Source organism: Maniola jurtina, chromosome 9 (assembly GCF_905333055.1).
Source record: "Maniola jurtina chromosome 9, ilManJurt1.1, whole genome shotgun sequence".
In the NCBI taxonomy this organism is placed as follows: Eukaryota; Metazoa; Arthropoda; class Insecta; order Lepidoptera; family Nymphalidae; genus Maniola; species Maniola jurtina.
The window spans coordinates 10,598,338-10,610,941 of record NC_060037.1 but is presented as its reverse complement, the minus strand read 5'-3'; the positions used below and the strand labels follow the sequence as shown (position 1 = coordinate 10,610,941).

The 12,604-nt window shown below is 37.6% G+C and overlaps 1 protein-coding gene across 1 annotated transcript; it reads left to right on the top strand.

Moving 5' to 3' along the window:
- Positions 1–1,379: 1,379 nt before the first annotated feature.
- Positions 1,380–3,556, top strand: LOC123868487 (clumping factor A-like). Its single transcript, XM_045911026.1, has 3 exons — positions 1,380–1,423; positions 1,542–1,750; positions 3,414–3,556. The coding sequence occupies exons 1-3, from the start codon at positions 1,380–1,382 to the stop codon at positions 3,554–3,556; spliced, it is 396 nt and encodes a 131-aa protein (XP_045766982.1).
- The last annotated feature ends 9,048 nt before the right edge of the window (positions 3,557–12,604 follow it).

The following is a 12,604-nucleotide window of genomic DNA, read 5'->3' as shown; positions in this document are numbered from 1 at the left end:
ACTACGCGAAAGTGTGTCTGTCTGTCTGTTAGCTTTTCACGGCCCAACAGTTTAACCGATTTTGATGGAGTATGGGTACAGAGTTATCTTACATCCTGGGGACGGGCATAGGCTATTTCTTATCCCAGAAAATTAAAGAAGTCCCTCGGGATTCTTAAAGGCCTTTCTGTTTAACTGATTCATATGAAATTTTGTTCTTACAGACGTAGGTTGCGTCCCGAAATTGAGATAGGCAACTTTTTATCCTGGAAAATCAAAGAGACTATACGAAAGACGACGTAAAATCAAAACTATTGCTTTCTCCATATTATGCATTAAAAGACGTCATAAAATGACAGCGCCGAGGAATATGCAATGAGGCTGCAAAGCTTGGATTTAAATTTCTAGCACTGAATACATTTACTTTCAGTCCTTAAGTTAAAACACAGTTTCAAAGAAAATTATAAGACGACCTGCTAACGCAATGACACAGCCTGCGGTGTAGGTTTTAAAGTAATAAGTTTGAAGCAAAAGGGCGCTTTTTAAAGTAAAAGCTTTGTACCTACTAAAATTATACATCAATACATAATTACATTGCGCACTTTTAACAGGGCTCTCTCCGTCACTCGTTTCATACAATCGTAGTTCCAATTTCATTTGAATATTAAGCAACCAAAGTCCATGAAATTTTGCAGACATATTCTAGAAAGTAATATCTGTGTCTGTGGTGTTTTAGATTTTTCTAAAAATATGTAGTTTTAAAATTACAGGGGCACAAAGATTTGTATGTAAATTTTTAAGACCGCGTAACTTTGAAACCGAATATTTTAACAGAAATCTGGAAAACCACAGGCAAAGATATTAGTTTCTGGAATATGTCTGCAAAATTTCATGGACTTTAGTTGCTTAATATTCAAATGAAATTGGAACTACGATTGTATGAAACGAGTGACGGAGAGAGCCCTCTTAAGGGTGTCTTAAAGTCTAGAATGTAGTGTTGTTTAGATCCAACAAAGCCCCACGCCGCGCTCCGTCTCCCCTCCTCAGTCATTCACTAGTAGTGCTCATTTTAGTCCTCGTCCATTGAAGGCCCCTAAAAAGGTCGAGTTCATTTCGCACCGCTTTGTGCCTGAAATAAGGCGTTTGCAGTGCAATTCGCCAATCGAGGACCGTTTACAAAAGGGTTTTGTATGCTTGTCAAATGAAATTCTACTGTAGGTACAACTGTACTGTAGGTACTGTAGGTAGGTTCTGTAGGTACTGTAGTCTACAGACTGCTTCATCCAGCCGATAAACCCATCGCCAGCCCACTACTGAGAACGGGTCTCTACTCAGAATGAAAATAGTTTAAGCCGTAGTCCGCCATGCTGCTTGCGCGTGAGCGTGCGTGCTTGTGCACGATGGTAGTGCAGATTGAAAAACTTCAGAACTCTCAGGCATGCAAGTATCCGTACGATGTTTTCCTTCACTGTTACAGCAAGTGATATTTTACTCGCAATATCTTAAAACACACTTTCTTGAGTACCTGAGACAAAGACAGAAGGATACAAAGACTGAGACAGAGACAATGACAGAGACAGTGGAAATGACAATGACAAAGACACTGACAATGATGATGATAGTGACATTGACAATGACAGTGACAATGACAGTGACAATGACAGTGACAATGACAGTGATAATGACAGTGACAGTGACAGTGACAATGACAATGACAGTGACAATGACAGTGACAATGACAGTGACAATGACAGTGACAATGACAATTACAGTGACAATTACAATGATGGAGAATGGACTTCGTCTGCGATGGCGTTTGCTGGCGCGCGTGCTGTGCTTGTTTGGAGTGTTTTTTTTTTGTTAAGAGTGGCTGGTTTTTGTGTTAGTTGGTGTTTTTTGGTGGTGGAACTGACTGGGAAGCGCTCTAAAGGGGCGCCGCGCGTATGTCGGCGGGCGCCGGCGCAGACGGAGTCCATACTTGTATAAATTCAATAACTTGAAAATATCACAAACTTGACATTGGCTAATCAGAGTAAAGCCAGATTTAAAGAAAAAAAAAATGATGGAGACAGTGAGAATGACAATGAAATGCCAACGACAGTGACAGTGACAATGACAGACAAAATTACAGTGACAATGACAATCAATGCCAACGCCCAGGCAATGTGTACTTGTGCGTCCCAACGACGAAAATTTATAAAAACCTCATAAAAGAATAAGAAAAACCTCATGAAATAATTAGTTTCTTCTAATGTTTTCTGTATATGTATATATTATGTTTGTGTGTGCAATAAAGTTTTCCAAAAAATTACGAAGACAGCAGTCTTAAAATATTTGTTTTCATAATATACCCTAATAAATAATAAATTCAAAGAGTTTTGTTCGGTTTGTATATTTCTATTCGAAAGGCAAGGCTTGTTCAAAATCGTCATAAAAGAAGACGTGACCCAAATAACCTGCCCGCATTTTGGATTATAATTTGCATTGATTTGTATTCATTGTTATTGTACATTTTATAGATAGACATCTCTACAAGATTTAATTTAAGTAATATATTGTCGACGCGGGTTTATGTTCTTATGATTTAAGTAAATTACACGCTTAAGCTGTAATAACAAGGGTAGATATATTTTATATCATGTATGGCCAATACCCGAAAGAGCATAGACAAAGAGCTGTACGGAATTAATGAATTCATACTAGACATGAGTCGTGGACGGCTCATGCTAGCATCATTCATAGCATAGCATTTTTCATGATTAGCAGTGGGGGGGCGGGCGCGGTGCACGCATGCTGTATGTTGCACCATACAAAGTCTGGTACAGCGGATTATAGCAAAGAGGGGTCTCTCCGTCACTAGCTCCATACAAATGTAGTTCCAATTTCATTTGAATATTAAGCAACCAAAGTCCATGAAATTTTGCAGACATATTCTAGAAACTAATATCTATGCCTGTGGTTTTCTCTATTTCCGTTAAAATATTCGGTTTCAAAGTTACGCGGTCTTAAAAATTCACATACAAATCTTTGAGCCCCTTTAATTTTAAAACTACATATTTAAAAAAAAATATAAAACATTACAGGCACAGATATTAGTTTCTAGATTATGTCTGCAAAATTTCATGGACTTTGGTTGCTTAATATTCAAATGAAATGGGAACTACGATTATATGGAGTGAGTGACGGAGAGAGCCCTGTGTGTGTGAGAGGTTTGCGTTCCTTGTACACAAGCTCATTGACATAATGTCAGGCCGTAACACGACTTGTGCTCAATTTAGTCTGACCATCAATTTTCTAATGTACCAACTGTTACACTAGATATTTTACTGACCACCAATAGATGGCGCCACACATGTATTACCTCGTGCTAGACTCATAATCAATCAATTTTTTATACCATTAAGTTTAATTCAACAACGATTATTGTTGTATAGCCACGCGATCTACAAATTGTGCAAGTCAATTAGCTGGGTGCCTACTAAGCGTAACTTTGGTAGCTAATGAAACATCTAAATTGTATGATGAACGCAACAATTACATTAAATCACCAAAACACGATTCTCCCTTCCACCCCTAAGCTTGTTAACCCAAAACTGATGAAGTGTACTGCGAGCCAAATGGCCGTATGCTGAAAGATATTTAATTATGAAGCCATCCCGCCAATCGATATCCATGATTAGAGCAATATAACCACGCAATCATTTGTCTGGCACTAATTCGCAATTCAGTTATATTATAATTATCTCTGCTTCAATGCTCTATTAAATCAAATGAAAAAACTCCAGTATACATAATTGATTAACTATATGAAAAAAAAATCAATAGATAAAATTATATGCACTGTGACCCTCTATCCAAATCGGCTGAACGGTTTAAATGAAACATTCTTAGCTGATATTTGGCAAAAGATAGCTTACATTCTGGCTAAGGTTTTTTTGCAAGAAAAAACCGACCAAGTGCGAGTCAGACTCGCGCACTGAGGGTTCCGTACTCGGGTATTTTTTCCGATTTTGCACGATAAATCAAAAACTATTATGCATAAAAATAAATAAAAATCTGTTTTAGAATGTACAGGTAAAATCCTTTCATCTGATACCGCACTTGGTATAGTTATCTTACTTTGAAAATTTAATCACATTTTAATTTTTTTTTAATGATGTAACCACAATTTCACGGTTTTTGGATTTATTCCTTTACTTGTGCTATAAGACCTACCTACCTGCCCATGATTTTAGGGGAACGGGAAGTGCCCTATAGGTTTTCTTGACGGACGGACGGACGGACGGACAGACAGACAGACAACAAAGTGATCCTATAAGGGTTCCGTTTTTCCTTTCCTGACAAGGATTAGGAATTTTTAGGAACCCTAAAAATTCCTAATCCTTGTCAGGAATCGAACTCAAGAGCTACCACACCGCTTACCACACCACCAGGGTGATCGTCAAAATTCACTTACCTAATGAATGCTGGCACGGACTACGCCTCGCACCATTATCGACGCGAGCTTCTCTAATTTGACCGAAGACCAATTAAACAAACTCGAGTGACTTCAAAATGTTGCCATTCCGTACCTTCGTAATTGGTTAATGGAAGTAGGTGTGAGCAATTATCACAATTTCGTCCAAAGCTCAAGTGCCACTTCAATGGTATTGACTGGGATGTGCAAAACTTTCTTTGCTACTTACGTAATAGGACTGTAGTAATAAAATGATGCCATGTATAGCGGTAGTTTATGGAGCTAGTTTTTTTTTATAAATTCAGATACAAATTAGCCCTTGACTGCAATCTCATCGTGTGGTAAGTGATGATGCAGTCTAAGATGTAAGCGAGATAACCTGAAAGGGGTATGGCAGTTTTATTAATCCATACCCCTTTGGTTTCTACACGGCATCGTACCGTAACGCTTAATCGCTTGGCAGAAGGGCTTTGCCAGTAGGGTGCTAACTAGCCACGGCCGAAGCCTCCCACCAGACCAAACCAGACATTTAGTAATTATTAGATTCCAAACCCATGCCGGGAGTTGAACCCGGGACCTCCCACTAATAAGACCACAGCACTGATTTTTTTTTAATAATTAAAAAAAAAATCAGATTCTTTGGTATGACTTATCATGCCCGGATTGCTAATGATTTTAGTGTGTAGCGATTTACCCTGTGGTTTTATTAATTCTTTTCCCGACATACAGGTAAATAAAGTGTATGGGGTGAAGCAAAATGTATTACTTCATGAGATCGATAGCTATAGGGTCGGAGCTAGTGATTAGTGCGTGACAAATGACCGCCGCGTTGATGTGGACTAATTACGATCGGAGAGACTAACGATGATTCTGGATAATTCAATTTCATCGAGCGCTCACTGTTCATTTTATTCCTCAATAGCTCAATCAAAGCCTCCTAAAGAGCCTCAAGGGGACTGAATTCCGAAAGGTCGGCGGTTCAAACCCTACCCGTTGCACTATTGTCGATAACTTTTTTTAATAATTTATGAATGATCCTTTCTAGGGATGTTATGGATATATAATTTCGGATCCGGATATGGATATGGATATTGGTAAATAATAATATCGGTTTCGGTTCCGGTTATGGATATTAAATTATTTCGGATTATCCGATAGTTTCGGTTACGGATATTAATTTTTTAAGGAACTGTAAAATGTGAACTGATGAAGGTGTCGCATTCCAGCGGAGTGCACAGTTAATTCGTACGAGTGTAGTATTTAGTTAGACTCCGCCCTATCCGAAACTATCCAAAACTTTTATTACGGATTCAGTTACGGTTACGGATATTTTTTTATTTCGGATATCCGATAGTTTCGGTTACGGATATGGATATCCATAACAACACTAATCCTTTCTAGACGGGTTACATGCATTCAAATCTTTGAAAGTCTGATCCATTTTTAACCGACTTCAAAATAAAGGAGGAGGTTCTCAATTCATACCTAGGTACATTACACGTGTAACTAAACAAAAATTATTCATTACATTTTAGTGCTTGTGGTTTTTGAAGTCGGTTTTATTTTTCGTTTGAATTTTTTTTTATTGGGATCAGACTTTCAGAGATTTGAATGTACCTATTCTTTATCAAATTTGATTTTGGAAGTAGTATCAAACTATTTTCTATAGGTATAATTATATTAGATACATTTTCCAGCCATAATATTGCTTATTGCAAAACCGCAAAGCGTTTTGGTTTCTTAGTAATATCTTTCCTCAGATTCATATTTACTTTGTAGTAAGTATATTGTGTGACACGCAAGTGTTACATAACTTCGACGATTATAATTTAAATGTTTGAGAACAATGGCACATTCACACTACATTTACATGGAGCAAGTTTGACAGTAATTAATACCTGGGTATGGACTAAGAGCCAGCGCGTGCCAGGCCTTCGTTATTTTTATATTAAAGTTTAAGGGTGGAAGGGGGTTACCACGATACTAAATGTCTGGCAATGCATGATGTGATTTCTAATAATATTCCGTAGAAAATGTACAAAAATTAGAATGGTGTAAGATTTTTTACACCTTTATTACTAGTTATCTCCCAAAGCCGACATCATCCACTTCATAGTCGCTAATCGTTCCTCCCTGTGTTGGGGACAATACGCAAATAAACTTTCAGATTTTATAAAATAACGAAGGTCTGGCACGCGCTGGCTCTCACTCTAATAGATGTTGGACGTAGACGGGAACTAATGTTATCAATTAAACAGCCCGAATGCTGAATAGGTGACTTGGATATGAATGGATGGGTATTAATAATATCATGTTAGGATAGATGTGCGGTTCTTTTGACATGAAAACTTTCTTAACTTGCCCACGTACTCATTGTATTCTCATTCACTAAACACAAAATTCAAAGCCTCAATAGCTCAACGGTTGAGAAGCGGACTGAATTCCGAAAGGTCGGCGGTTCAAACCCTACTCGTTGCACTGTTGTTGCACCCACTCCTTGCACAAGCTTTACGCTTGATGTGAAAGGGGAGTATTAGTCATGATTAGCATGGCTAATATTCTTTAAAAAAAATGCACCCAGACGTGGGTGTGGGTGCATTTTTTTTAAAGAATAATCCACAACAGAGATATTCAAACACACCCATTAGACTTAGACAAAAAACATTCTTTGTCTTATTGTAATTCTTAGCATCCTTTAATTGCACTGAATAATATAGGTAGCTACAAAGTTAGTAAAATTGGCATTTGTTCGGTGCAGACAGACTGAAAGCTGTTGTAACAAAGAGATAAAATACAACAATTTTAATATCATTCATCAAAATACTTTGTCTTAACTCTGAAAGTATGAAAAGATTAGTTGAGCTCGAAAACGTCTCTACTCAGAAGAAAGATAAGAAAAGTTGAAACTAAAATTGCTAGTAATTCAAACAATTTTAAACTTGTAAAATAATATCTAGCGCTACGAGTATTATACACTTCAGATCTTTGCTATATTTGATGAAAACGTGCTTTATCTAAGCTTCAGATATTAGTTTGTAAAATTGGAGCTACGCAGCTTTATCAGTAGTTATAAAGGTGTCTTTACATACGTGCTAAAGAGGGTATAGTGCCCGGCAAATAACTTAAGCATTGACGCGATTGGCTGGCGAATGGCGGGTGCACGCAATTGGTTCATCAGTCGGCGCGAGTGCACGCGATTGGTTGATACGTCGACTATCGCTTCCCGGATTCGCCAACTTTGCCGGGCACTATACACCATATGGCCACAGTTTAAAGAGAGATACTATAACTATTGTCCGACGCCTTTGATATCGTGCTAGATGACGACCGCGACAACCCAAACCAGTAACAGCCAGTTTGGGACACCCGTTTGCCCCGCACTTACCGGATGATGACTCTGTTTAGACGGATTTATTCGGACCTTTGTGGGTTTCATATCCTTACTCTGTGACATGGTGAGCCGAAGAATTAAAGAAACACGAAGAAGATTCAATAGGGCATGCGTTCGCCGCTTTACCAAGACGTTATAAACTATATTATATAGAATCAGCTTATAACATCTAAATCAGGGGGCACGGCAGTGCCCCCGCCAAGACGAGCCAAACGGCGGCCGGGGCGCTACGTAGTACCTTTTTCTCGAAGTGTTTCGCCGTATTTTTGACCCGTCATAACTTCGGTCTGGATGGCGCTAGAAAGCTGAAATTTTCAGTATAAGGTGTCCTCAGCAAATGTACCAAATATACTAAGTATCAAATATCTAGCTTTTATGGTTACAGATTTATTGATACCTAAAATACGCCGTTTTCGTCCCTCACTGATGATCATCACTATTCATAGTCTGTAATTCTAGGGTACTTCCAGAAGTCCTAGAAGGCTGAAATTTGGTATGTAGACTAGAAATTGCATACAAACTACAGGAAAATTAAGAAATTGGCAATGCCCCCCCTCTACGACTCTTATGGGAAAAGCAAATCTGTAAATTCTGTCGGTAGAATGCTGATATTTTCAGGATAAGATGTCCTTGGCAAATTTATTAAACGCATTGAGTATCAATTGTCTAGCTTTTATAGTTTCAGATTTATTGACAGTCAAAACTTCTAGTCTGTAATTCTAGGGTACTTCCCGAAGTACTAGAAGGCTGAAATTTGGTATGTAGACTAGAAATTGCATACAAACTACAGAAAAATTAAGAAATTGGCAATGCCCCCCTTCTACGCCTCTTATGAGAAAAGCAAATCTGTAAATTCTATCGCTGGAATGCTGATATTTTCAGGATAAGATGTCCTTGGCAGATTTATTAAACGCATTGAGTATCAATTGTCTAGCTTTTATAGTTTCAGATTTATTGACAGTCAAAACTTCTAGTCTGTAATTCTAGGGTACTTCCCGAAGTCCTAGAAGGCTGAAATTTGGTATGTAGACTAGAAATTGCATACAAACTACAGGAAAATTAAGAAATTGGAAATCCCCCCCCCCCCCCCTACGACTCTTATGGGAAAAGCAAATCTGTAAATTCTGTTGCTAGAATGCTGATATTTTCAAAATAAGATGTCCTTGGCAGATTTATTAAACGCATTGAGTATCAATTGTCTAGCTTTTATAGTTTCAGATTTATTGACAGTCAAAACTTCTAGTCTGTAATTCTAGGGTACTTCCAGAAGTCCTAGAAGGCTGAAATTTGGTATGTAGACTAGAAATTGCATACAAACTACAGGAAAATTAAGAAATTGGCAATGCCCCCCTTCTACGCCTCTTATGAGAAAAGCAAATCTGTAAATTCTATCGCTAGAATGCTGATATTTTCAGGATAAGATGTCCTTGGCAGATTTATTAAACGCATTGAGTATCAATTGTCTAGCTTTTATAGTTTCAGATTTATTGACAGTCAAAACTTCTAGTCTGTAATTCTAGGGTACTTCCCGAAGTCCTAGAAGACTGAAATTTGGCATTAAGTAGGTATTTCAAGAATTATGAACAACAGATAAATTAAGAAATCGGGTCCCCCTTCATCCCCTCGTATATGAGATGCATATCTGTAAAATCTGTTGCTCGAATACTAAAGTTTACAGGATAAGATGTCCGTGGCAGATTTATCAAACGTACCAAGTATCTCTGTATTTCCTGAAGTCCTAAAAGACTGAAATTTGGTATATCTGCTTCAAAATTGAGTTGCAAGATTCCACCCGAACAAATATACGTACATACGAGTACATTGCAAGTTGAATAAAAGCTTTTAAAAAAAGAGGTAACGATAGAGAGTGGGCCATGAAAATGATGTACCTACAAGAAATAGATCCAAAAAAAATTTAGGGCACCTGCCAAAAAGAAATGAAATCCCACCAAAAACATTTCATGTAAAAAGTTAGCCAAGACTCACAAGTTCATAATGTTTTAACTGTTAAAAAGTTATGAGATCTCTAGTCCCATGGCCAGCACAAATCTAAGCTCAGCTAGGGGCTTGGCTCTACTAGAGATCTCATAACTTTTTAACAGTGAAAACATTATGAACTTGTGAGTCTTGGCTAACTTTTTACATGAAATGTTTTTGGTGGGATTCCCTTTTACAGCTTACGTAAACAATTTTCTACTGAGTGCGAAATTATTAAACTAATATCCTCTTAACTATATGAAAGGAGCCTCGTTAAATTGTAGAAAACTTTAAGTCGATGATAAAACCTAATTGTTCACTGTTGTACGCAGAAATACTTGAAACCCCTCTTATAGAGCGAGTAGAGAAACTAGGTTAAGTCGGGATACGCAATCCTACATTAGACAGCGAGAAACTATTATATATTATATTTATAATATAATAATATAATCAAATAATGTAATCAAAGTTGAGTTAGTGGCGAACGGTGTACCTAACTAGAATCCTGATCAAAATACTTTTTTTTATTTACGTTTTTGTTCCTAAAATACCAATCAGATCTCATTCCCAGGCAAAACGGCCTAAAACTATGCACTGATATTGAGTCCAAAATGGATGATTTCGATCAAAACGGTATTATTACAGTTTCAACATATTTCATTCCGTTTTTTCCTCCCGTTCGTAATAGTGGCAATGGCTTACTATAACTGAGATCTTCAGTTTTTTTTTTAATAAAGTAACTAACATTCCCCTTTCTCCTCCAACTAAGCGTTAAGCTTGTGCTTGGAGTGGGTACGACAATAGTGCAACGGGTGGGGTTTGAACCTCCGACCTTTCGGTTTTCAGTCCGCTCCTATAACCGTTGAGCTATTGAGGCTTAAGGAATGAGTGGGGTTTAGCCATAATCCACGAAGCTTGCTAAGTGCGGTTCGGCAGTCTTCACACACTTTAAAGAACATTTATGGTGAACTCTCAAGGCATGCAGGTTTCCTCACAATATTTTCTTCATAGTTGGAGATATAGATATTTAATTGCTTAGGACACAAAACTCCGACTAGCGAAATGGTGGACCCGGAAACGAATTGCGCGACTCCCGATGGATTGAGGTGATGATCATGATGATGATAATAATTGTATTTTTTTAACCCCCGACCCAAAAAGAGGGGTGTTATAAGTTTGACTTGTGTATCTGTGTATCTGTCTGTGGCATCGTAGCTCCTTATCTAATGAACCGATTTTAATTTACTTTTTTTGTTTGAAAGGTGGTTTGATCGAGAGTGTTTTTAGCTATAATCCACGAAAATCGGTTCAGCCGTTTGAAAGTTATCAGCTCTTTTCTAGTTACTGTAACCTTCACTTGTCGGGGGTGTTATAAATTTTTAATTTACACTGGTTATACCTAAGCCCTTGCCTGTGATCTCACCTGGTCGTAAATGAATATGCAGTCTAAGATGGTAGAGTGCTAACAGGGTATGGCATTTCATTAAAACCCATACACCTGGTCAGTTTCTACGCGGCATCGTACCGGAACGCAAAATTGCTTGGCGACACAGCTTTGCCGGTAGCGTGGTAACTACGGCCGTGGCTAGTGTCGTGGTAAAAGCGGGAGGCTACGGCCTCCAACCATACATTTTTATGGTACTTTAATCTAAAATGCTTTTCTGAAAATGCAAGCGGCATTCGCACGTATCTGTTAAGCGCCGTGTGCTGAAACAGCATTAAATTTCAAGGAACCTCCTTTGCAGCTGTTAGGTATAATTAATTGGCTGTTGGCTTGGACCGTCTACCTGAACTAACTAGGCATTCGGTTACAATTTGTCGGACAGATACTGTTATAAATATTTTTTCACTTGTCATGTTCCTCCATGTTTGTCATCGTTACACTTGTCATGTTTGTCACTGTCTGTCGTGTTTGTAAAGTTCCTCTTTTTGCCCGTTATAAGTGAACTAAAACTGTTTTTATGACCTTGAGCATCTGAGCATGCTCTGCTGCTGATAATATTATGAGGCTTCATAATATTATACTCCTATGCTTTCCTGGTGCTTACTTTACTCTTGTAAGGTACAGTTGCTGTGACGTCAAAAGGTGTTTGACCTTGTACCTGCACAGTGGGGGATTTATCAATGAATGGCTAGAGCTCACCCAAAGGTTGCGGACGTGTATCACTGTTTGATTTTCTCGTAAATATAGCCTGTCGCTGTGTGGAATGGTTCGTTTTAATCCCTCGTTCAACAATCTATTATTTAAGAACAAGTCCAAGCCAATCTCCTTCATACTGACAAAAAAATATGCTTGACATGACTATTTATCGCTGAATCTAATCTAAAGTTTTATACCGGCATATTGTGATGGAAATACATGTTTTTAGTTATTTTTTTTCTTATTAAACAAATTATTTTTCTGGGATTGTGTATTAATTAAATAAGTGTTCCCCTCTAAAAAAAAATTCAGATAAAATAAGCTATCTATTTTATGATATTGTATCATTTTTGGAGCTTAGATAAGTCGGGACGGGAAATTGTAAACGGAGTTCTAATTTATTGTACTTACGGCATGGAGTAAATTTTGGCTGCAACCGTATCTTGAATATTATTTCCAAAATTTAAACTGGTTTAATTATCTTAATGATACCTACAACATTTTCGTATGAACTTGTTTTCTATTGTAAGTAGGCACACGAACCTACTTAATATAATTTTGAAATGCAAAAACATTTTCTGTATACTTGCTTACTTTTATTCAAAATTCATGTTTTATGTTTTGAACTTTAATATTAATTTTTATTCAAAAATTCAACATT